General features: G+C 32.5%; 2 protein-coding genes across 2 annotated transcripts in view; both read right to left on the bottom strand.

Annotated features, from left to right (window-relative positions):
• The window catches only part of LOC126890885 (SET and MYND domain-containing protein 4-like), a 76,207-nt gene extending 51,104 nt beyond the window's left edge, over positions 1-25,103 (bottom strand). The window contains exons 1-3 of the mRNA XM_050660034.1: positions 24,958-25,103; positions 24,734-24,840; positions 24,445-24,676 (exon numbers count right to left, since the gene is read on the bottom strand). Coding sequence (XP_050515991.1) covers positions 24,445-24,676; positions 24,734-24,825 — 324 coding nt within the window. The 5' untranslated portion in view covers positions 24,826-24,840; positions 24,958-25,103. The remainder of the gene's footprint in view (positions 1-24,444; positions 24,677-24,733; positions 24,841-24,957) is intronic.
• On the bottom strand, positions 714-7,040 carry LOC126890888 (glycogen synthase kinase-3 beta-like). Its single transcript, XM_050660043.1, has one exon. It carries the CDS (start codon positions 6,529-6,531, stop codon positions 5,275-5,277), a length of 1,257 nt encoding a protein of 418 aa, XP_050516000.1. The 5' UTR covers positions 6,532-7,040; the 3' UTR covers positions 714-5,274.
• Positions 25,104-27,324: the final 2,221 nt, after the last annotated feature.

Below are 27,324 nucleotides of genomic sequence, written 5' to 3'. Positions count from 1 at the left end.
TACAGCTGTTTCGGCAGTGTCTTTTTCAAGTCATGTGTTTTTACTATATGTCTACACTTTATAGTCCTTCTGAAAAGTTAAGAAAGTGGACCTGTTTGTCTCAAGTTGGTCATTCAGAATTATATCTGTATTTTTTAATAAATTAATTTCCATAATATTCTAATAAGGATAACTTAAGTCCTTTATTTTCAACATAGAGAATTTGAAATTGGTCATTAAAAGAATGATTATGATCTAAAAGATGAAGTACGTACTAAAATCTATTTTTCTATTATTGAAAGTCCTTTTGTGTTCTCCAATACGTTTGTTAAAGGTTCTACCAGTCTGGTCGATGTTGCCGATTCTTTTGGCTCGTGTTGTTCTTAATATATTTGTTTAAGTTATTGTTTGTCCTGAAAGCTGATGTTATTCCTTCCGTTTTATGTGTTTTGCTATATTAGTTGACATTTTGCCTGTATTTGTGATTGAGCAGAAGGTACTAGTTCAGTAACTCACAAAAAAGACGCCACAAATGAAGAAGAAAAAGGGCTTATTGTCTTGTACCAAATGAGACGATTATGACAATCCAGAAAGAGCTTGTAAAAATGTATGTCATTTTTTCCAATATTTGATTGATTTGAGATCTTTTCCTTGTGAAATCGCAGATTCAAACGTAATTTTAAACTAGTGTTCACAGGATTCTAACAGGATAATGTAAGAAGAAAAACCATGTATAATACATACAGAATACTCATCTATTTCTGACTTTACTAACAATTGCAAGAGATGCTAGGTTGCCTGTATATTCATCTTCCACACACAAAAATTTTACATGAACATAATTCTATTAAAAACATCTAACAATTAAAAAATACTATTAAAATTAATGATAAAACTAAATAAATATTTAAAACATTTTTACTCCTCTTCTAAATTTAAATAATCTATATATATTTTTTAATCAATTTCATAGGTTTTCAATATTTTTTAACACACTGGCATATACTAAATGTAAGGTGATATCTCTAAGACTTCAGCTAAAATAAATGGTTTTAAAATTAAAATAATTTGTTAAATATTTATAAAATATTCTTGACACATTAACTGCATTACAAATCAATGAAGAATATATTACAATGTAGTTTACCTACCAAAAAATTATATATTTAGTTATAAGATGTGATAATACGAGATTTTTACTAGAAGTACCCCTAGATCCTGTAAAAACCCTCGAATAACTCTTGGAAAACCTGATTTTTCTCATAAATAATACAATTATTATATTATTTGCTTCTTTGAGGCCTCAAAACTATTCTTTTTCATATTTTTTAATACCAATTGGAGACGTATTGATACAGTTTATATTGATTGAATCAAAGATTTTGATTAACCCCACAAACCACAACACAAAACAAAAATTTCGAAAAACGAAAAATTATGTTTGGGGGTTTAAAGGTATTTCGCCCAATTTTTAAATGTCCTAAAAGAATCAGTTAGTTTGAAATTATTTATATAGGTAACCTATAAAAAACCTTGATGTGATCTATTTTGAAATATGTATATAAAATGGGGAAAATCCCAAAAACCCCTAAAAACCACTTTTTCAGGTTTTTTAGTCCTAGCAACCTATGAGTCTATAAACAAAATAGACAAGATTTGTGAATGCGTCAACTATGCATATGAAATATTTAAGTTGATTGCAACCCAGGAAAAAAAACAAGTCCACTGACAAATAAACAAAATTATTTTTCTCCAAATGAAATAAATGGACATGACGTTTTTACTAGACAACTTCAGAAGTAACAATACGTAGAAAACAATCTTTTAAACCTGATAAAGGAAGAAAATCAGGGGACAGGAATATTATTGTAATTTAACAGATTTAATGATTCTACTTAATAATTTAATGATATTGTACAACCTTATTGGGACCGTGCAAGTTCGGAAAAGCGACACCTGGTTTCATAGCTCGCCAACTTTTTTCGCACTTTTAATTATATTGGCCAATCATATTGGTCCTGGTTGCTGGATAATTGTCAAGGCCATAGCCCAAAAAAATAATAAGAAGAAAAAATAAGATTCAGGTTATGTGATGAAAACGTAAACAATTGTATGTAGTAAATAAAATTAATTATTAAAATGCGGTACTGCAAGCAAAATACAACTAATAAATTTACTTTTATATAATAATTGCATATCATATCAATATTATGGAGTAACATAATTTTTCTTCTTCAATGACAGTAGGTATGAAATATACGTCAATTTGACAATTTCAATTGACAATATGAATTATTTAAGAAAGTTGCAACATTTTTCCGCTATTCGCGCATGATCGTTTCTCGTATCGCCTCCAAGTACTTGCACACCACGAATAATGCAATAATATAATCATTACTCCTTTGTCATTTATATAACTATATGAGCTAATGATATATTTACAAATGAATTGAAGATTTGTACAAGAGATTTAAAAGAAAATTTTACTTTAGAAATACAAGACACTGTCAAATAAATCACTACTTACATGTTCTCAAAGATATGTAATGCAGTTAATATCAAAGTAATAAATTCTGTAACACAGTGAACATGTTAACATATTCTTTGAAATTACATTAAAGAAATGTATTTGGAATTTTTTTTTAAATTCAGTTTAACAACAAATCAATATTTATTATAAGATTTTATACATATCCCCTTTAGATAGAAAAATGGTAACTCAGAATTCAACTAATTTTGTAATGATAGTCTTTACATGACAAAATTACACACGACATTTTGATTTTGAAGCAGTCCTTATCTTCGAAAAGTTTATGATACAGCATATTTCATACATGATAAATAATGATATGAACACACTGGTCCTATAAAAATGCCATAAGGTAACAAAATGTGTAAAATATTCAAGAACTACCTAAAATTGGTTTTTCCATGTTTAATAAAGCAATTATGAGAGGAGTTGATAACAATATTAAACGAAATTAATATAATTTCAACACTTTTATTATAACATGATTTTGTTGAATCGAAGTAAGGAGTTCAAAAACGATCAATAAAGAAGCTAAATTAGAAAAACTAATAAACAAATAGTAAAAGATGCATTGAAGCAGGCATTTTGACAATGAATTTTGGTCTAAAGATAATATTTTTTCAATTATAAGATGTTAGTCATAATAAATAACAATAGAGAGAGACTAAAGAGCAGGAAGTGAAAATACAATACAAACGAAACAATGAGAAATAGTAACAACTTGAAACGACAAAAACAACGAAATGATGAGCTCTAAACAACAATTTTATTTAGAAATACTAAATATTCCTCAAGTGTACAGGTGCTGATGATAAAATAACATGATTCTGTCAATTGGCAATAAAAAACATAAAGAAAATAGGTTATTTGAAGTTACAAATGTTGTAGTAGCAAAATGATCTTTAAAAAGATACAAATAAATTAATATCATACATAATGTTATAGACAAAAAATCTCTTAAACCCACACATACACTGCATATGTATGAAAGTGTTGTAAGTTTAGACTGTACATAAAATGTTAAATAAAACAAAAAAATACTTTCCTTTTCAAATTTTATGAATTTCACACTCAACTGTAAAAATTGAAAATATAATTTCTTGTTGTATATTTTATATTTTCCACTATTAGGCTAGCAGTTTATCCCCACAAGCAGGGCATAAACCGATAAATTTTTTTCGCATTTCTACCACACCAAACCTCTTTTATTTGATTCTGTAAATATATTTCAAAGTTCCAATATATTTTTATTTTACTAAGTGGGCCAGAAATTGTTATTAAGAAATAACTTATAAAAAAACAATTTTCTGAATCAATTTAAGTAAAATTTTCTAGGGACGAAATTTTGAGTTATTTGCGATTTTTTTTCTAAGAAACAACTAAATGAATTGTAAGTATATAAAAAACTTTATAATCTTTAAACCTTATTATTAATATTTTGACAAGGATAAGTGGCTTCTATCTTGCTCAAACGATAGTTTTAAATTTATACAAATATTTATGTGACATGTGCCCGTTTTTCTGCAACCACTGTCCACACTTAGGCACATGGCAGCGGTAGACTGTCTGAAGGGCCTATTTTAGATGAATTTTTGACTCCATGTTTTCAGCGAGATATAAACCATGTGTCCTTGTCAAAATATTCTTACTTATACTTGAGGGTTTAAGGATTATAAAGCTTTTTGTAGAATTATAATTCATTGAGTAGTTTTTGGGAAAAAATCCCAAAAATCGCTAATTAAGGCATTTCTTTAACAAAAAATAGCAAACAACGTGAAAAGGAAGCATTTTTCGAAAAATTACCAAGAGAGAAAAGGTATTTTTTATTCCGATGAGATAAACTTAAAAAGAATTTTATTCGAAGGGATTCAGAAAATTGTTTTTTTGTCAAGTTTCTGGCTCATTTGGAAGAATAAAAAAAATACATTTGAACTTCGATAAATATACAGATACGAATAAAAAAGGTTTGGTGAGGTTAAAAAACAAAAAAAATTAGTCAGTATACAGTGATGAGCATGCTAATAACATATTAAGTTGTGAGATAAAAAGGAATTAAACTAGTAGAGGTGCGAAATTTAGTGATAAAACCTATAAATTTACATTCTATCTGTTGTTTCCCACCTTTAGACATATTGGACTTGTTTGTTAACTGACACTGTGACAGTGACAGTTTTAGTTGACATATAGCTCTGATATGTCTAAAGGTGGGAAACATTAAGTAGAATGTAAGTTTATAGGTTTTTATCACTAAATTTAGCATCTCTACTAGTTTCTTTTCTTTTTATCTCACAACTTATATGTTTTCCATCTTTTGCATTATTTTGTCAGTTATTAGTAGAGCGCCCATCACTGTATTTTATTGCTAGGCATCTTTTGCGAGGTAAACTGCTGGCCTATATACTGAATCTAAAGAATTACAAATACATTAACTAACTTGATAAATTTATTTAACTAGATTGCCCCAATTACAAGAATTTTACAGTGATAAATTTGACTTAAACTATATATACTATATATGCTTCTGTATATAAAGATTATATAGGTGTTTTCAAACCAAGCCATATGTGTATATCGATTATTTAAACTAAAACATATCAAATGGTGGCCAATAGACCTATAAAGTGATACATCAGCCTTGAAATTATCTAAATCGACAAACAAATAAACATAAATGGGTCGACCCCTACAGTAGAGTGAAGTATTTTAGGTATTATATTTGACAAGTGTAAATTTAAACATTCTAGCACGAATAAACTAACTATTAACTAAGCTATACCAGAAGCGGCCGCTGCTTGGATAGTTGCTGTCGCCTCGGAGGCTTCCTGACTAGCAGCTGACGTACTCTCCTGAGGATTAGCTGCCTCCTGCGTTCCTCTCGGCAACAATATACTGTTCAATGCTGGTTGAATGCTTAACTCTTGTTCGGTAAAATTAAATAAAGGTGGTAGCTTGTTTCCATTCGGAAGTCGAGTATTTGGTTCTCTAAGTTCATTGAAAAAAGAATGTGCACAAGCCTGTAACGGACTAATTCTAGAAGAAGGGGTATACTCTAATAATCTTGCTACTAGTTCAATTGCTTCAGGAGGTGTTCTAGCTCTGAATACCTGTTGCCAAGGGTGTGATTTGATTTGAGGAAACTTGAACTCGGTGTAGTTGGGATTCATTTCCTTGATCTGTTCTTTGGTAGGTGTTCCCAACACCTTGATAATCTCGACTAATTGGTCTACGCCTGAATCACCAGGAAATATGGGCAGACCTAATAAAAGCTCTGCTAAAACACAGCCAGCACTCCACACGTCAATTTTCGTGGTGTAATCGATAGCACCAAAAATTAACTCCGGTGCCCTATAATATCTACTGCAAATATAAGCTACGTTAGGTTCACCTTTGACGAGGTGTTTTGCACTTCCGAAATCACACAATTTTAACACTCCAGTCTCTGGATCTAACAACAAGTTCTGCGGTTTTATATCCCTATGACATATACCTAAAGAATGAATGTAGGCTAAAGAACGAAATAACTGGTACATATATAACTTTATGTGGATGATTGGTATCGTATGTTTAGCCTTACTGTAATGCCTCGCCACTTTATACACCGTTTCAGGGATGTACTCCAGAACCAAATTGAGATACACTTCATCCTTCTTGTCTCCGCTAGAGTAAAAGTAGTATTTAAGTTTCACTATATTGCAATGTTCTAACTTCTGCATAATTTGTAACTCTCTGTTTTTAAACCTCTTGTCTTGCAGGACTTTCTTAATAGCTACTAACTCGAAAGTGTCACACAACTTAGCCTGGTACACAACCCCAAAACTGCCATTTCCAATTACTTTGGTGTCGGTGTAGGATACTTCCTGAGGTCTGTCAGGCCCTTGACCAGGCCTGGCCACTACAGTCGTCACTTTACTTCCATCTTTACCTATATAACCTCCACTGCTAATTTTCATGTCTCCTAAAGGTGGATTCAATGCTTGCTTGTTACCTTCTGCGAAAGAAGTGGTTCTCGGGCGGCCACTCATATTTTCCGTCCGATTTTTTAACAATTCTATAAATATATCACATTTCTTGCTATACCCTTCTTCCGATTGAGTGATCACAGTATTTTCGCACTTGTAGTAGTCATTTATGACACCTGGTACACTTCAAATAACATAAAATCAGTGTAAAACGAATAAAAATGGGTTTAAAACACGAAATCACTTGGTTACAACATTTTTTTCATGTGAAATGGGCTTCACCTCACCATTAATTTTCTGATCGACCATCGACCTTTGTCGTCACTTCACTACGACTCGATCGAGTTTTTGAGGGTTAAAATGTTCGTAGGTGCATGAATCCTCGTACATATGTTACTTTACGAACATATTTTACTATTTTTGCGATATTTGGTACGATAATTTAAAAATGGTACACTTTTTTTCGATTTAGATTTAATGCATAGAAGGTTAACTGAGTCATCTGAGATCAATTTGCATTTATTTCTTCTTTTTCTCGAAACGCCTTCACATGTCTATGCATTCAGCCAACTTGGCGACTGAATGGAATTTTAAAATTTGCGAAAAATATATTTACGAAATACTTTTCGTCATATATTTATTATTACGTAAACATAATACGTAACATAAACATTTCATTAAATAACAGAGAAACGGGGAAAATGTACAAATTAATACGTAAATGGCTGAATAAGAAGATACAGACTAAATACCTATTTGTGAAAAATCAGAGAAAGCTAACTAAATATTATATAAAGATTACGTAGTTAAATAATTGGATAATACTAAAGATATCCTGAAATAATATTTTAATCATATCAGAAATTATTTCATTAAAATTCCTTTTTCATAAGTCGCAACTACGCATATAACCTTGAGCATGCGCGTTGTGGATTCAATCGGACGATCGGTTTTTCTGTCGCAATGCCATCCAGCAATGAACATTAAATTTGGTGCATTATTTTATTATGGGCGGTCTCTTGTGATCTCCCAAGTAATAATTTTGATCAAAGAGAGAAAATATATTAAAATGTACAGTTTATTTCTTTTATTTTTTGGATGCGTTTTAAAATAGATTAATTGGAACAACGCGGAGAAGTTTGGCCATGTTGCCACGTCTGCCAAAAATTTTGAAACTTACAGAATTGACCATTCCAAATCACGTGATATAATATGGCCGGCAGTGGGCAAAAATTTAATAATATCGGGTTTATACTACATTCGCTCTCGCGAGATTTTTTTTGACACTGACGTTAGTAATTTCTTTTTTGAAAAATTCAGTTGTCAGAAGTGACTGGAAATTACTACAAAACCAACGCACCTGCTCATATCCAATATTATTAATAGTAAACAGACATAAAAATAACATAAACCTTACGCCAATCAATATTTATTTATTTAAACCATTATTATGTATTGATAGCAAATGAGAAAATTATTTATTGTACAAAATAAAAATATTTTGTAGAAATAAACTTCACAAAATTTTATGAGATTAGTAGACACTCCCACTATTTCTAATAATTCTTCTTTTTTTAATGAAAGATTAAGTTGATTTGAGTTGATTTTAGCAGTTAATAGTGTGAGGTAGGAATTTTTGTGTTGTACGTTTCCTATTCCGAATGTCTCAAAAAAAATCTCGCGAGAGCGAATGTAGTATACATCAGTTTTTGTAAAGAATATCCTGTTTGGTTTTGTTTTTTATTGTTAATTGTGCACCGAAATTGTGATAGCAAATAAATATAAACTAGTTTATCGCCTACATAACTGAATTATCCCATAGTAGTTATTGACACAAACTGGTAACTAATATGGGATAATTCAGTTCTGTAGGCGATAAACCACTTCATATTTAATTTGTTATCACAATTTCGCAGATTTCCCTACACAATTAACATAAAAAAACAACCAAACAGGATTTTCTTTACAAATTAATCTAGATGTAAGGTTAGATTTTGCCCACACCCGGCCATGTTTGACGTTTCATTGGAATGCCTAATTATTTGCCCCATAAATAGGGTTACCATACATACGGATTTGAAAGACATGTCCGGATATGAGAAATGTCCGGTTTTTTTCTTTACTAAAAAAAAAATGAAAAACACTTGGTCCAACGGTGGAAAATTTCATTTCAGGTGTTCGAAACCGTTCGAAAAGGTGTTGTTTCAATGAAAAAGGCCAATTTTCAACAACGAATAACTTAAAAAGTATTGAGTTTTCAAAAAAAAATTATAGAACAGTTTTTGCTAAAATTAGGTTCTCTAGCCACATCTGTCGTTATTTTAACCAAAAAATTTTCCACCCCCGAGAAGGGGTGCGTGGGAATCACCCCCCAAGATAAAAGCGCACATCGGCATAGGTTAGACTTTGAATTAAAAGATAAGTAGAGGCTACTCCCAAAATTTCTGCCCTAAAATCCATGCAGTAGGATAGAATTCGGAGGTAATATCCTATTCTTGTTCCCACTGACAGGCGTAATAGTTGCAATTGGTTTTCGAATATTTTATATATTCAAATTAAAACAAAATTTTCGAAGTTTGTTTTGTCATTAAACATTAATTATCAGAAGATGTATTAATGTTTCCTGAAAGTAGCTTCATAAATTGAAATTGTAACAAAATATTGACTTGATAAGATTATCAAGAAATTATAATATCATTATATAAACATAAAACACAGAGTAAATGGTTATTAATTATTTAATTACTCTAAACTAATTGTGACGAATGATACTAGTTAAAAAGCCGATGGCAAATTTTAAAAATTCAATACGTTTTCAAAGCAAGCCTTTTAGGACAACAGAAATATACTTTTTAATTTCTGGAACTAAAATTCTCCAACAGATGAGGAAATATAAGAAGTATCTAATAATAGGCAGTTGGATTTCAATTTGAAGTTCAACCACGATTTTATCCCTTATGACTTTTTGTGTAATCAAATTGTCATATATGAGATAAGCCAAAAAAAGAGAGGAAATTTAGAGTTGAAACAGGTTCTTCGTTTTCACGACCTGCCGTTATATGCCTTTTTTGTAGGTTCCTGAAAACTTTCGAAAACCTCTTTCCTCGGTTTCTCTTTTAAAAACTAACTTTCAAGTAGTACGCCAGTAAATGGGAGCAAGAATAGGATATTACCTCCGTATACTATCCTACTTCATGGATTTTAATGAAATTTTGGGCCTAGCCTCTACTTATCTCCTAATTCAAAGTCTACCCTATGCCGATGTGTGCTTTTATCTTGGGGGTAAAAAATTTTCTATAATCTTTTTTGAAAACTCATTACTTTTTGAGTTATTCGTGGTTGAAAATTGGCCATTTTCATTGAAACATAATACCTTTTCAAACGGTTCTTTGCGAATACCTTAAAAACTATGCATCTAACGAAAAAAAAAACTATATTCAACATTTTTGTAAGTTCTAAAAAAAACAAAGCGACACTTGCCTTCATAACTCTTCTAGTTATAATACAAAAAGAAATATGGTAGGTGAAAATAGTTTCCTTTTTGGTACATTCTCAAATTGGTGTATTCAACTTCAAATAACAGAAAAACGGTCGATTTTAGGTGTTTAATGCTAACAATACCTTTTGTAGTGCTTGAAAAGACCTTTAAAATGAGCTATATTAAAGGTCCCTTACATTAAAACTAAGCGAGATATGCTGGAAACAAAATTGATAACTAATGTATTTTAAGAAAAAATGAGAAGTAATTTTAACTATCATCCACCAAAATGTAAATGCATTGTTTTCCTTCTACAATACCTTTTACTACAGTTTTATTTCTATGTTCACAAAGTTGGACGAGTTTTAAATGAATGGTTTTAATTATAGAGAGCATTTTTAAATTTTCTTAAAAATCTTCCTTTTTCTCCATGTAACTTGAAAATGATAAGAGATACAGTAATAAAAAATAAAAAGGAAATTTTTATCTAAAAAAAACCTACATTTTTTGTGGTATCTTTTTTTCGTATCTCTTATCATTTTCGAGTTACATGGAGAAAAAGGAAGATTTTTAAGAAAATTTAAAAATGCGCTCTATAATTTGATCTTACTTTTTTCAAAAACCATTCATTTTAAACCAGTCCAACTTTTTGAACATAGAAATAACACTATAATAAAAAGTATTGTAGAAGGAAAACGATGTATTTAAATTCTTATGGATGAGGGGTTAAATATACTTCTCATTTCTTCTTAAAATACATTAGTCATCAACTTTTTTGCAGAATATCTTGCTTAGTTTGAATGTAATCGACATTTAGTATTACTCATTTTAAAGGTCTTTTCAAGCACTATAATAGTTGTAGGTATCATTATACGTCCAAAAACAAACGTTTCTCTGTTATTTCATTTTTGAATACACCGATTTGAGCATGCAGCAAAAAAACAAACTCTTCTTACCTACCATATCCCTCTTTCTATTTTAGCTGGAAGATTTATGAAAGAACGAATCTCTTTGTTTTTTATATCCTACAGAAATATTTTATATAGTTGTTCTCTAGCCTCTTCCGTAGCTATTTTAACCAAAACATTTTTCACTCCCGAGAAGGGGTGGGAACCACCCCCAAGATAAAAGCGCACATCGGCATAGGGTAGACTTTTCATGAGCTATTCCCTACTTACTGTGAAAATATCAAGTATATCGATGTAGTAGGATGGAATTCGGAGCCAAATACCCTCATTTACTGCCCTATAGCATGAAGGAGAAAGTTACGGACACTGATCTACACACAGTGGCAAAATTAACGGAACACCTTAAAAATGGGACATGTTACATGTCTCGAATTTCATAATCCTGTTTTCCGATTTGAGTGATTTTTTTAGTAGATATGGTATAGCCTTATTATTTAAGAAAATCGATGTAATGATATTGTTGCTAGACAGGTAAGTGTCATTTTATACCGGGTGTAACAATCATACTGTGTTTTTTCCTTTAAGTTCGGAACACCCTGTGGAATATTCTAGCATATACAAAATATTGAAATTAAAACTCAATTGTAGCCTTAGGCTTTCTTAATATTTTGATTTTTAATTGATTCGCTTATGTTCGATAATAAAAGAGATATGTAGTTTATATTACAAATGAGGTATGCTAATTGGTGTTGATCAATATCATTCCAAATCTCGAGAGCTACTGTTGTTAACGTACCTAACTTTTTTATTATCCAACATAAACAAATGAATCAAAAACGAAAATGTTAATAAAGCCTAGGACTACAATTGAGTTTTAATTTCAATATTTTATATGTGCTAGAATATTCTACAGGGTGTTCCGAACTTTAAGGAAAAAACACACATGACAATGACATACGATAAATGTTAATAGAATATAAATAATTTCCTTTATTTCGCAACGAGGTATACCAAAATAGGTGGAGGCCAATAAACTAAAGAAGAAGAAGAAGAAGAAGAAGAATATACCTAATTATTCGCAAAATTAAATTCCAACAGAGGGCGTTCAAAATTTCAAAGATGGACGACAACGCTAGGAAAACAATTCATTTTGTCATTTGAATTCACAGTTCTAAAACGTTAAATTAAAATCATTTACAGAAGTGTTTTGCCAAAGTAACCACTAAGTTTTGCAACTAAGACATCTTATAAGTTAAAGACGACTCAGAATTATGTTTAATCTGTATGCATTCATTAAAATTTGATGCTTTAAAATTTGATGCATTAAAATTTGAAACTACTGATTTGTTTTTACTTTTTTTTTCATAAAAAAATCTGGCCCCCGATAATCACACAGCGTTCTAAAAATTATTAATCTATCTTAGGATTTCTAATTTTGTTTTTAATTTAATTAATAGGTGCACTACAGGTTATTTTACACCGACAGATAAAAATTTGTAATTAAATAAAAACTGGAAACTTGGAAACTAAGTAGGTGAATTTATTTTATAATAATTGTGTTCTGGAAATTACGAAGTGGTCGGGATATTTTTCATAACAATGTACATTCTATGTACAGAATATATACTACATTTTATTCATTTATTTAATTTTGCAGTCGCTTAAACATTAAAAAATACTACGTTTAATACAAACGTTAAATTAACAAAATGTGTGATTTGGCATTGGTTAATTTAGATCTTTACGTAGAGTATAATAGGAATGAATACTGAGGAACACTGCAATAGTTTTTTTAAGTCGAAATTATTGTTAATTACAACATAAACTGACCGCAAATATGTACACAAGTTAATGGCAAAGTCAATGTTTTCCTTGAGTTGATGCTTTTCAAATTGGCCACCAGGCGTCGCCCACTTTGCGATTCCTCGCCAATAACCATAAACGGAACCATATAGTTAAACTGAGTGACGTCACGGGCCGTTTAACCTATTTTAAGATACCGAAGACTTTAAATTTGTACTTCTAAGTTATTATGAGTTTTTGAAGCGTGAAATTTTTGGAAATCTCATTTTTAAACAAAACTGAACATTATTATGTAATAAAAAAAATGTGCAAGTTCCCTATTGTTGTACCCGATATATAATGACATTTACCTGTCTAGCAACAATATTATTACATCGATTTTCATATGAAAAATCGCTGAAATCGGACAACAGGCTTAGGAAATTCGAGACATCTAACAGGTCTCATTTTTTAAAGTGTTCCGTTAATTTTGCCGCTGCGTGTTTTAACATTACATGTTTAGGTCATAATTAATACCCTTAGGGCACCAGTAGCCCTTATACCAATTGTTTTAAAATAGAATCAATGCTCCTCTATAAATACATTCGTAAAATGGCAGAAGGGTGGAAATCGTCGCAGCACATGCAATTTTATTTAAAAAAGAAAATTCAATTTTCAGTAGTAATAACCCAAGGACATTGATAATTGTTCGAAAAAATTTTATAACAGATTTCGAAAGCTTGTTGCTTGGAAACAGACCGACGCCGTAGGCGGAGGTCTGTTGCCTGTAAGCAACAAGCTTGAGAAAGTTGTTAAAACATTTTTGAGCATTTATCAATGTTCGAGGGTTATTCGGATAGAAAATTTTTTGCTGGTTATGAAAAAAAAATACAGAGCAGAAACAATTTATTTAAATGTGCAATTAACAAGTATTCTTTGGTATATTTGATTCGATAATTTCATTAATATTCTCATCAGTATTACAACCAAATCGTGACATTTTGAAATATTGAATATTTGAAATGTCAAAATCGAAATGAAACGAAATGTAGGTATCCATAGCTACATGATTGAGTGAAAACAGCCCATGGGATCTGTTTTCAGTATAATGTTGGTTTTATTGGTTGTATTCAATCAGATGACCACAAATTAATTGATTTCATTGGATTTCTAATTGAGCAAAAAATTTTCACGCAAATTTCCCTAGGAGCGTCCTCCATTTTCACATACTTTACTCTTCTTAATTTTATCTTTCAGTACTCTCCAAGACATATTACGAAATACAGTATATTACGAAAATTAAAAATAACAGTGCAGTAGCTATATCAATAAACAAATGAAAATAATCTAGGATAGAAAGGTAAATCATATATGGCAGTCATGTCAAAGATACGGCCCGCGGGCCGCATCCGGCCCCCGGGCCATACCAATACGGCCCGCGATCGCAATGTGTCACAGAAAGAAGAATCATGTTTTTTAGAGCTTTTAGACTTCACTCGATTGCTCTACGGAAGTTTTAAAATGCGTACACTACACTACATTTATAAGTCATTTCAAAGGCAGCGCGTGCCTAGACAAGCGAGAGAGATAGACAGTAACACCATCTCTTAGCGGAAACACCCTATTATTTTTGTTGAGAACAATAGAATCTTCCATGCGCTTCGAGTCTAGACTAGAACCTTCCTTATCGATATAAAAGAAGTGCGTCGACGTGTCACGTGAGTCAGTTGCGAAGTAGTGGTTGAGAAGGTATTGTACATTTGTTTGTGTCGTGCGTGTGCGATATCCATAATTGTGTCGAGTTCCATATTTGTTACGATTTCGGCATAATGTCACAAAAACGTAAAGTTGATAGTGAACGTAGAGTTTTTCAGTCTAAATGGGAAAATGCATATTTTTTCATAGAATGGAAAGGTAAACCACTGTGTTTGATTTGCAATCAAACAGTTGCTGTTTGTAAGGAGTTTAACTTAAAGAGACACTATGATACGAATCATAAATCAAAATTCGATTGTTACACTGAAAAAATAAGAATGGACAGATTGTCATCTTTAAAATCTAAACTTCAAGGTCAACAATCGATGTTTACTAAAGCTAATACTGAGAGCGAAGATGCCCTGAAATCAAGTTTTATTATTGCATTAGAAATCGCGAAGAGATCAAAACCTTTCACTGATGGTGATTTTATTAAAGACTGTATGTTGAAAGTTGCCGATGTTTCATTTCCATTTCAAAAGTCAATAATTCAAAATATTTCGCTGTCAAGAAACACTGTTGCTTCAAGAATAAATGATTTATCTCAAAATTTGGTTCTTCAACTGAAGGAGAAAATTAAGGAATTTACAAACTTTTCACTGGCTGTTGATGAGAGCACTGATACTGTTGATACAGCTCAACTTGCTGTTTTTATACGAAGTATTAACAGTAACTTTGAAATAACTGAAGAACTATTAAAGTGCGTTCCATTGACAGGTACTACAACAGCAAATTATATTTATTCTGCATTGGAGCATTTGATGGCAGAATATGGACTCGATTGGAATATACTTAGCAGCACAACTACGGATGGCGCTCCTGCCATGGTTGACAAACATTCGGGCGTTGTAACTAAATTAAAACAGAAAACATCAGGAAATTTTGTGGGATTTCACTGTATAATTCACCAGGAATCATTGGCATCCAAACATTTAAAAATGGACCATGTCATGCAACCTATAATTAAAATAGTAAATTTTATAAGGAGCAGAGGACTAAATCACCGACAGTTCAGGCAGTTTTTACAAGATTTGGACGAAAAGTTTTCTGATGTCCCTTATTTCACCGAAGTTCGTTGGCTCAGTCGAGGAGTAGTTTTAGAAAGATTTTTTGCATTACGTGACCCTATTCAAGCTTTCATGTTAGAAAAAGGCAACCCAATTGATTATGACAATGACTGGTGGGTTGATTGTGCCTTTTTGGTAGATATGAATAAACACTTGACTGATCTGAATGTAAAGTTACAGGGTAAAAATCTGATTGTCACTCAAATGTACTCATGTATTCAAGCCTTTGAAACAAAGTTGAGGCTGTGGGAAAATCAGGTAAAAAATCAAACTTTGGATCATTTCCCTCATTTAAAATCATTTGGCGCAGTGGATCAAAAAAAATTGGATCAATATTCTCAACTTCTGCAAAATCTTATCACGGAATTCAACAATCGTTTTGAAGACTTCCACAAAATGAATGAAATGGAATTCCCAATTTTCAACAATCCATTCAATTTTGAAGCTTCACAGGCACCAGTTCATTTGCAAATGGAGTTGATAGATTTTCAATCGGACAGTATTTTGAAAGAAAAATTTAAAGAGGTTAACGCACTTACATTTTATACACAATATTTCAAGAGTTTGGATAACTACCCGGAATTAAAAAAGCATGCAGCACGCATTCTGTGCATGTTTGGTAGCACCTATTTATGTGAGCAGATGTTTTCCGTCATGAAAATAAATAAGAACAAACATCGCACAAGACTTACAAATGAACATCTCCAATCAATTCTTAAAATAAATACAACGAATATGATACCTGACATCAATGAGCTTGTCAAAAACAAGAGAAGTCAGGTATCTGGATCCTCGAGCTCAAAATAATTACCATCTTTTATAACTTTGATATGATTTTTAACAACCGTATATTATAAGTATACTATTAAATAAAATGTTATAATAATTCAGTACATTTTTTTTTATTTGAATCTGGCCCGCCGACACATTCTGAATTTAATATATGGCCCTCTGCAAAATTGAGTTTGACACCCCTGATATATGGGGTCTTTCTCATACTCGTACCTAAAACCTCGCGATTCCATTGAATATATCACTGTTGATTGATTATTTCCTTTTTTTTTTTGTCAAAATCGATGATTTGAAGATTATCAATCGTATTGACGGCATATAGTATTTCTGTGGGAACGTTTTTATTTCGTTTTGGCCACCGCAGGTGTCAGAAAAGGATGCTACGTGGTCTTCAGTTATGGGCAGGTTTAGTAAATATTTAAGCAGGCATAACCCAACCTCAAAAATACCTTTGCTACCATGAGTTTTATCCCAAACATAGAATCATCTTTTAGATCATCATCAACCTGTACGCGTCCACTGGTGGACATAGGTCTTCTCAGCTTTTTCCATCTGCCTGTCTTGTGCGGCTTGCACAAGACAGAGACAGAGAAATTTAGATTGCTCTTGTTATATCTTGTAAATATCACCAGCTATAAAGAAAACCACCAGCAAACGGAACGGATAGAATTGCTTGAACATCGCATTTTGCGGCTCTTCACGGCTTTGTAATGATACGCCGCGAGCACGAACCGACAGCTAGGACCGTTCGAGTTCGTTCCACAATCCGCGCAGATACCCCACTCATTTCCACTTCTCGAAACAGCACAGGCAGAGGGATACTTATGGAGGCCAAGATCTACTGAGCTGCAACTATACCACTCTCTTAGGTTTCTCAGGATCTTTTACACTTAATTTTACCTTGCATTCATCATCATCATTCTCTTTGCCTTATCCCTATGCGGGATCGGCTTCCCTAATTGCATTTCTCCACACAATTCTATCTTGAGTCATATCAATATTAATCCCCTTTACCAACATGTCCTGTCTAATCGTCTCCCCCACGTCTTCTTTGATCTTCCCCCCCCCCACTCCTTCCAGGAATCTGCACTTCAGTTATTCTTCGTATTAGGTGATTAATGTCTCGACATTGAACATGACCAAACCATCTCAACCTATGCTCTCTCATTTTGGCATCAATTGGTGCCACACCTAGACTTCCCCTAATATACTCATTTTTATTTTTATCCTTTTTTGTCACTCCACTCATCCATCTAAGCATTCTCATTTCCGCCACATGTATTCGTTGTTCCTCTTTCTTTTTCAATGCCCAACATTCAGTTCCGTACATCATAGCTGGGCTTATATGGCTGTTTTATAGAATTTTCCCTTCAACTTCATTGGAATTTTCCTGTCACACAGCACACCACTCGCTTCATTCCACTTTATCCATCCAGCCCTAATTCTACTGCATGCATCTCCATCTATTTCTCCATTACTCTCTAATACCGATCCCAGGTACTTAAAACTATTGCTTTTTACAATCAGTTCACCATCCAAAGATACCATTTTATTTGTAGTAACTCCATCTTTAAATGAGCATTCCAAATACTCTGTCTTTGTCCTACTAAGTTTTAAACCTTTTTCCTTGAGAGCTTGTCTCCACTGTTCCAGTTTTTGTTCTAAGTCTCTTTCACTATTTCCACTAACACGACATCATCAGCATACATTAAGCACCATGGAATGTTACCATGTAGTTTCGCTGTTATCTGGTCCAAAACTAATGAGAATAAATACGGACTAAGCACAGAGCCTTGGTGCAATCCTACTTTCACATGAAATTTATCAGTCTCTCCCACACCTGTCCTAACACTAGTCGTTACTCTTACTCCCTCATACATATCCCTCACAATCTTTACATATTCAGCAGGGACTCCTTTCTTATTGAGTGCCCACCACAAAATCTTTCGAGGAACTCTATCATATGCTTTCTCAAGATCAATGAATACCATATGAGCGTTTATTTCTTTACTCCTGTATTTTTCCATCAACTGCCTTATAATGAAAACTGCATCTTTTGTTGATCTGCCCTGCATAAAGCCAAATAGATACTTCTTCACGTATCCATCTATCTATGGTGTGGCTAAGCAGTTTTATAGCCCTGTAGTTTGTACATTGTTTTATATCTCCCTTGTTTTCGTAGACAGGTAGTAGTATACTGCTTCTCCATTCGTCTGGCCTTTGTCCAACTTCCATAATTCTATTAAATAAACCTGCTAGTCACCTTGTTCCTGTCTCTCCTAATGCTCTCCATACTTCCCCAGGAATATCATCTGCTCCTACCGCTTTTCCTTTCTTTATTTTTATGCATTTTTACCTTGCATTATGAGCCTTAATATCCCATATTTCGCACCTCTGGTAATGTGGCCTAAATATTCCAGCTTTCTTGTTTTTATGTTCTACCTTTCATTCCACAGTTTTTATCATGCAAAGCCTGTTTGGTTTGAAAATTATATCCGAGTAAATATTAAATAATAGCGGGGATATGAGACATCCCTGTCTGACGCCTCTTTGAATGTAGCATTGGTCGGTTAATCCGCCATCAACTCATTCGACTACTTTCTGTTATAGTGTTATAGAGTGTTTACAACACGAATTAAATTAATGAACATAGAAACTGTTTTGTTATTAACAGAGATATTGAAAACTACTTCCCCACCACTTTTCAGACAAAAAGTTTTCAATTAAGGATGCTACAAAAATCATTTATTTTTCAAAATATTCGACAATTTTTACTAAATGCATAAATGGCATTGTTAAGTAGTGGGGTTGAGAGATGTACTCACGCACTTTTAAATGTTAATATTGATAAATCAACAAATTATGAACTGTTAAAGTTGGAAAAGCTATCTCTGCAGAAAATGGTCCTAAAAAATTGTTTTTCAATGTGTGAAACATTGCCAGGAACACAAATATCAAAACAGCATTTCAAATGTTTTAATCTCTGTGAGGTTATTAAAAAAACAAGTTAGAAACAAATTAGAACAATTTCCAAAGGCAATTTTGGAGGGTAGTTTAATTGAAATTTTAATTTCTCAATGTACTTGTCGAAAATATACAGTCGGAAAAATGAAAGATTACACATGAACGATCATATCAATCACACATTATTAAGATAATTAATAATCTATCTCTCTCGTTTGTTATTTATAGAAAAAGACAGCAAATGCAAAATATGTGATTGTATGTGATTGACATGATCGTTCATGGGTATTCTTTCATTTTTCCGACTGTACATAAAAACAAAAAACATGAGACTTTATAAAAGTGTATACGCTCTGAGCTTCGCTGGTGTCGCTCCTGGCGGATTACTAATTCAACTTTCACCGGTAATTTTTAAATTTATTATTTAATTGTTATCGCTTAATATTTACAACGCAAAAAAGTAATTAAATTGTAATCGATTTTTTTAAGATTTTGCTAATCATTTTGACGTTCTATTGATAAAATATGAATTTCTTACTTCGGATACTTTCACAATTATCGTGTAGATGGCGCTAAGATTATATTACGGAACATTAAAAAAACTTAAATTCAGTATTTAAAACGTAAGTATATTTAAGGTAAAAATATATACCACAGCTTTGACCAACTAATATTTTTTATAATTAATGTTTTTAATTTTAATTTTAAATTAATCACTTTGACATTTATGTCAAATTTCCGGTAAACGTTTACAGACTTGCCACTACTGGCGCTCGCGAATTTGTAAATATCCCCCCTACGTACGAGCTCACAGCGTATACTCTATGGGCAACACCTAGGTTTTTGCAATTGAAAAAATAGTAACATTTAGTAAACAAATTAAATATCTCATAAACCACCTATTGAATATTTTTCAACCAACTTTTTTGCTTTATATTGGTACTAAGTAAAATATTTTATAGTATTTATTTATACATCAAATAATACTTTTTTGCAAATTTCTTTTTCAATGTTTATTTATAATTATTTAAATAAATTAAGGGTCAAATTTGATTTAGCAAGCAAACGAAAGCTTTTCCCTTCAACTCTGCAGAAAAAATCGTAAAAACATGAATTACCACAGCAACTAAAAAAGTAAATTGTGTGCCAAAATTACCCACTTTTCATTATTTAAACAATGATCCTGTTGTATAAATCATATACTTCTTTGAAAATATCTTTTGTTTTCACCTAAACTTTGATATATAAAATTTGTTCCGACCTGTATGGAATTACACTTTGATTTTATTTTACTTGATCAGGCTAGACCTGTTTGTATTTTATATGTTCTCACAGATACTGAGATACTTAAAACAAACATATATTAACTTCATATTCCTTCATTTCGGAAGAAACAACCTATCTTTTCGCCAACGCAAGACCATACACCCTACTTCCATGCATGGCAGTACACAAGCTTTTTCTATGAAACTCCAAACTTCTCAGTAAATTCTTTTGAGCATAACATTTGTTTCCTTCTTGTAATGGATGGATATACATTACAGGAAGGTACATTACAGGATATGTATTACAAGGATATACATTACAGGAAACCTTTGTTGTTAATACATTATTGCTTTCAAAATATACTCAAATTGTATTTTTAAACATCTTATTTATTTTATACAGGGTGTCTGCGTAACTTGGAACCATATGGGAAACTTTTTTAATATCAATTTTACGTAAAAAAGTTATTCTTTATAAACTACTCTGCATAGTCTAAAACCTAAGATGCAATCATCAGATATCAAATTTTGTCAACAGTATACGAGGTATGTCAAAAAATATGAATTTCGCTCAAGAGACCTTTATATTTCAAAATATCAAAACATTTTATTATGAAAAGTTATTTGTAATTAAAAACCATATTCAAATATGCAATAACAGCCTTCTACTTGAACAAAAAATTTCTGAAATTTTCCTAAATTACCAATTCCGAACATCATTTTTATTTATTAGACATGTAATAACTCTTTTATTAATAATTTTAGGAAAAACAGTTATTCCTCATAAAGATCTGTGCATGGTCTAAACCTCAAGATGCAACCATCAGTTATCCAAGTTTGTTAATTTTATACGAGGTGTGTCAAATAATATGAATTTAGAAAGAATATATAAATAAAATATGAATTTAGAAAGAATTCATATGATTTGACACACCTCGTATAAAATTAACAAACTTGGATAACTGATAGTTGCATCTTGAGGTTTAGACCACGCACAGATTTTTATGAAGAATAACTTTTTTTCCTAAAATTATTAATAAAAGAGTTATTACATGTCTAATAAATTAAAATGGTGTTCGAAATCAGTAATTTAGGAAAATTTCAGAATTTTTTTTTTCAAGTAGAAGGCTGTTATTGCATATTTGAATATGGTTTTTAATTACAAATAACTTTTCATAATAAAATTTTTTGATATTTTGAAATATAAAGGTAGTTTGCTCTTGAGCGAAATTCATATTTTTTGACATACCTCGTATATTGTTGATAAAATTTGATATCTGATGATTGTATCTTAGGTTTTAGACTATGCAGAGAACTTTATAAGGAATGACTTTTTTTCGTAAAATTGATATTAAAAAAGTTTCCCATATGGTTCCAAGTTACGCAGACACCCTGTATAATAATTAAATACACTATAAAGTGTCATTTAAGTATATTTTATTAATAGCTAATTTAAAATTTAGTTTGACATTAACGAAGTGTCAAACTTAAATGTAAATACCAAATATGCTTTGCTTAACAAAGTCAGATTAAAACTAGCCTACTTACTAATAGCAACGATTTCAGATGACGTTTAGTGTGTCGGAAGAAAATAAAAGGATTGTAACGTCACAATTTTAGACTTTGAGGTCGATTATCTCGAAGATGGGTAGAGATATCGAAATGCCGTTTTTAGATTTGAATTCAGAAGACAAAACTACATAAGAGTCCATCGGTAAATCGACTCTAGGTATTACAGGAGCGGCGACGCAATAACACACAGACTTTGTGAATTTATAAACAAACAGTTTTCGTTGAAAATATTACAATGGAAGCTGATAGGAAGACAAAAAAAAGGAAGGATCAGAATGAGATAGTTGGATTTGGATAACATGGAAGATGACCTGAAAACCATAAATATAAGAAAATGGAGGAGAAGGGCACAAGAGAGATCAGAAGGAAGGACATAGCCAGACAGTCAAAGACCCATCCAGGGTTATGATTATAAAATATGTATAAAGACCTCAATTTCCAGCGCTAGGGTACAAGGTGCCCGCTGCAAAACTAGCATAGGCGCCCTTAGGTTTTTTAAATTATTATGTATTTTGTATTCAGGGTGAAACCATGTATTTGTAACACCAGAAGAAAAATGCTCATTTTGGCACTCCCCAAACAGGGGCCCGCCTGCAATGCACCCCTTGCAGGCTGGTTATCACCAGCACTGAAGACCTCACAACTTTTGGGCTATGGCCATGTATAGATTTATTTTCTTGTAGCTGCCTCTGTTTATTTTATTAATTATACACTGATCTGTTTTTTGTCTCATTAAGATTTTATATTTGATTATTTTATCAATTTTATCAATTAACGTCAATTTTTAATAGGTCCGGCCAAAAACTATTCGATACCATTATTAAAAACCCGGATTTTGCGGTAAAAATACAGTAACCCTCGTCTATAGCGTCATAAAATTTTACAGTAGGTTGTTGTTTTTTCATTTTATGAAGAATAAAGTGCAATGCGTTTCCAGCTTTGTGACATTGCTCCTTCCAAGAATGTGAGAAAGGCCCATTATCCCTTTGTGTAGTTATGTGAGCTTGGCAGTTTATGATTTCTTATTATTTGTCAGTGCCATCATAAAGAGTCAAATTTTCTGCTGTAATAAAATAGTGCAAATATTGCTGTAATAAAATTTTGCCTGGATAAAATTTCATTTTTTTCTACCTCTTTTATAACGTCACTCTGATATAGCGTCATTTTTTTACTGGACCCTTCAATGACGCTATAACCAAGTTCCACTGTATTGACATAATTTATGTCAACTAGATTTTCTGGCAAATTCCCTTCACTCAAAACAGCCTGAAAACAATATCACCAGATTGAAGAAGACATTGCTTCTTCTACTGATGAAACTGACTACAAATCAACTTCTCAAATAGTTAAAATGACCAATACATTCATATTACAGTGGAACCCCAATGGTTTTTCACACATATATAGAATCCATCCCTCCCAAAAATAGAGAGGCATGGAGGAAGGAAGAGGAGGCCTATATCCAAGGATGGTTGTTTAGGGCTGATTAGATAGATAGATAGAATATCTTCCATTAGTCATATGCCTAGAAGTGACCCATTTCAAGCACCAAAATGTACTTGATATTAAAAAATTATGTTCCTTTTTTAAGAAGCAGAGTGGTCAGTGTACTATAGGTTGACCAAACGTCCCATAAAAACAGGATTGTCCATTTTTTAATGATAGTACCTGGGGTCCCAAAAAAGCCTCCTGGGACACATAAATGTCCTGTATTTACGTTGTGTTGATGATACTTTTGTCTCGCATCTCCTCAGGCGTTTCCACTTCTCTTCTAAAGTTGAACTTGCGTGAGTGCCCCAAGTAGCAGTAAGTCTCTTGAAAATTTATAAAACATGATTCAAATGAAGAAACAAAAGGTAGAGCTGATGAGTTACTCTGCAATGATGAGTTAGTGGCTCTAGCTTAGTTAGTGGTAGTTGCAACTTTAGTTCTGCCAGAACAAAGCAGTCAGCTCTGATAACTGGCGTTTTAGCTACATTCAGCTTGAAAACTAGCATTGAAGAGATGAATAAATCCCCTTTTTATGGCATTTCTTAGGTAAATTGAAAAAGATTTATAGCCCTTTTAGCTAGAGGGTATCGGCCCAAACCCTCCTTGGATATAACCTGTTTTTTTCAAGTTTATGATTTGGTCACCTTAGTGTACTAGAATGAAAGGATCGTGTGCCCTTAGTGGCAACTTAAAAAGTGTATTGACTTCAAATTTAGCATATTTATTAAGTTATCTCAAAATTACTAAACTATAGGTATACCAGATTGTAAAGTAGTTTGTTTGTAATAATATGTATCATATTGTTTGTAGGTACATGTCCCCCATTAATAACTCTTAGTGGTTGATGCAGGTATATTTTTGTAAATAAAAAACATTACTATTATTATTAAATCTTCACTAACCTCATACTCTTTCATTTCAAAAGAAACAGCTGATCTGTTAGCCAAAGCAAGGCCATACTCCCTACTTCCAGGTGTGGCATTACACAAGCTTTTTGTGTAAAACTCCAAACTTCTGAGTAAATTTTTTTGAGCATAACATTTGTTTCCTTCCTTCCTGTAATGGATGGATGTCCTATTATCCTTTGCCACTTTATTTTTAAACTGATTCTCAAGCCAAGAGTCCACTGGAGTTCTAAAAATAAATTTGTTTATGGTGGATGGAATAATCTGGTTTCTCTAAAAGTCTTACAAGTCTAGGTTGTAAAATTTCGAAAACACATCGAAGATATTCCCGTCGATTTTGGTGAATTTCTCGTTGTAATACGCCAACAAACAATCCATTTTCTCAGCTTTTATCTAAAGAAAAAAAGAGGGCAGTTAAAAACAGTTGGACCAGATGTATCTTACAACTCAAAAAACAAGCAAATTACCAAACATGTCGCTACATATACTATTCAGTTATGATATACACACCTTTTTGATGATTCATTAATCCTTATTTTCACGGGATTTTCATTTTAAGAACACAAATTTAGTTATTTCCTCGGTAAACTAGGTTAGGCAGCGTATTAAAAAGTGACAACCAGACTGTGTCCTTGAAAATTATGGGATGTCAATTTTGAACTACCGGCTTGGTGAAGATACGGACGTTTGAACTATTTTGGCAATTTCAAATAATCTGATAGATATTTTAAATTTAAAACGGTATTATATGAGTACCAAGAGTATATTTAAAGTGAAGTTATATTTAAAAGATTTTTGTATATTTTATATAAGAGATTTGATCTCTAAAAATCATAAATCATAATGAACAAGCTGAACTTTGCTGAGAATATCAGGCCTAGAATGTCCATGGCTTAGTTCACTAATATACCTATTCCATTAATGGAAAGAATTAATTCTTTCCTGTTTGCTGCTTTATTCTTCCAATTTGAAATTTTTAGTACATCTATATCTTTTTCAACATCCTTCTTCGCTTGGTTTTTGGCCTAACTTTCTTCTTCCTTCCTTCTATGCCTCCCGGTTAATTAGTATTCTTTTGGATAGTCTGTCTGTGTGATTTTACGATTCCTACGATATTCAGTTCTCCAGACATCTTCTCTATTAGTTTCTCTATTTGATTTTTTTATCCACTTTCTATTCCATACATTTCTTCCAAATCTTTTTCTGAGGACTTTTCTTACCTATAACATAACTATTGTTCGGATTTGTTCATCGTCCATGTTTCACTGGCATATAACGTCATAGGTCTTATCACTGTTTTATATATTCTTATCTTAGCCCTTCTAGATATGTTTTTATTTTTAATAACTTGTTTAGGGCAAAGATACAACGATTAACAGCCATGATCCTTGCTTGCATTTTTTCCTTCCTATTTAGTCTCCTTCCTGGGTGAATGTAGCTACTAGGTATTGTAATCTTCCTACTTCTTTGGAGTCATGTATTTTTCCTTCTGTGATTATTCTCAGGTATTGTCTTTGTATGTCTTCTCGTTCTGTCCATTTCATATAATTAGTATTTTCTTCGTTTTTTCTAGTCTTTTTAGTATTTCTTTTAATTTTTGTTTAATTCTGGCTATCAGTACTATTTCATCAGCGAATTCTAGGCATTGATGTTTTCGTTGATATACAAGTCTGTTCTGTTGATTCCGTCTTCTTTGACGACAATTTCAAGGAGGATACTGCGAACAACAATGATGACAGTGAGTCCCCTTGTCGCACCCCTAACCGACTTCAAACGTATCTGTTTCTTTTCCATTTCTTTTAACCCTATTCTGTTTCTCTGAGTGTCACTTTTATTATTCTTACTAATTTTTCACTACTTAATTCCCATTTCACGTACAGCTCCCGGAGCGAACCGTGGCCGGTGAGAGAAATTCTGTCTGTGTGGACTGTAGATGTAGAGTTTAGGTGGGCGTACGACCGTCGACAGCGTTTCTCATCGGTCATGGTTCGTTCCGGGAGCTGTAGTGCCTGGAATATTTTATCCCGTTTTAATTTGTCAACAGCTTGTTTAAAGACGATGAAATGTAAAACAGCAGGTATTTCATTTAAAAACTATATTAAGTCAAAAATGAATATCCATTTTCAATTTCGTTGCAACACGAAACTACAGCCGTATCATTATTCCAGTTCAATCAGAAAGTGCAGCAAGCACCTCTACCGGTTTCGAAACTTATTAGTCTCTCATCAGGAGGCACATATGCTGCTCTCTCTGACCCAACTAGGATAAAGCCCGGCGTGCAGCCACGGATTGCAATGAACGAAATGGCAGGGATGCCCTAGCGGCAACTGCTATCAAAAAACTAAGTTTTCGATCTAACAGCACATAAAACAACATCCAAAAATGTTATTCTACATCCTACCAGACTGAAAACAATGGGAACCTTCTCTGGTAACACCTCCGAGGCGTCTACAATTTGCAAGCCATAACGGATGCTCAGACTAAGGAAGATGAGGGAATTTTACAATTTATAATTCACATCCCATCTGCTCAGCGCGGTAAAGTTCCAACGAGAATGGTTCCCTTCGTACTCCAATCGGAGTAAACATGTAAATCAAAAATGAATATCCATTTTCAATTTCGTTGCAACACGAAACTACAGCCGCATCATTATTCCAGTTCAATCAGAGAGTGCAGCAAGCACCTCTACCGGTTTCGAAACTTATTAGTCTCTCATCAGGAGGCACATATGCTGCTCTCTCTGACCCAACTAGGATAAACCCCGGCGTGAAGTCACGGATTGCAACGAACGAAATGGCAGGGATGCCCTAGCGGCAACTTATTGGAATATGTTTTTGTAATGTTCATATAAACCACCCTTTAGGGTTGTTATTTAAA

This window comes from Diabrotica virgifera, chromosome 9, assembly GCF_917563875.1.
Source record: "Diabrotica virgifera virgifera chromosome 9, PGI_DIABVI_V3a".
Classification (NCBI taxonomy): Eukaryota; Metazoa; Arthropoda; class Insecta; order Coleoptera; family Chrysomelidae; genus Diabrotica; species Diabrotica virgifera.
This window is presented reverse-complemented; position numbering and strand designations above follow the sequence as displayed.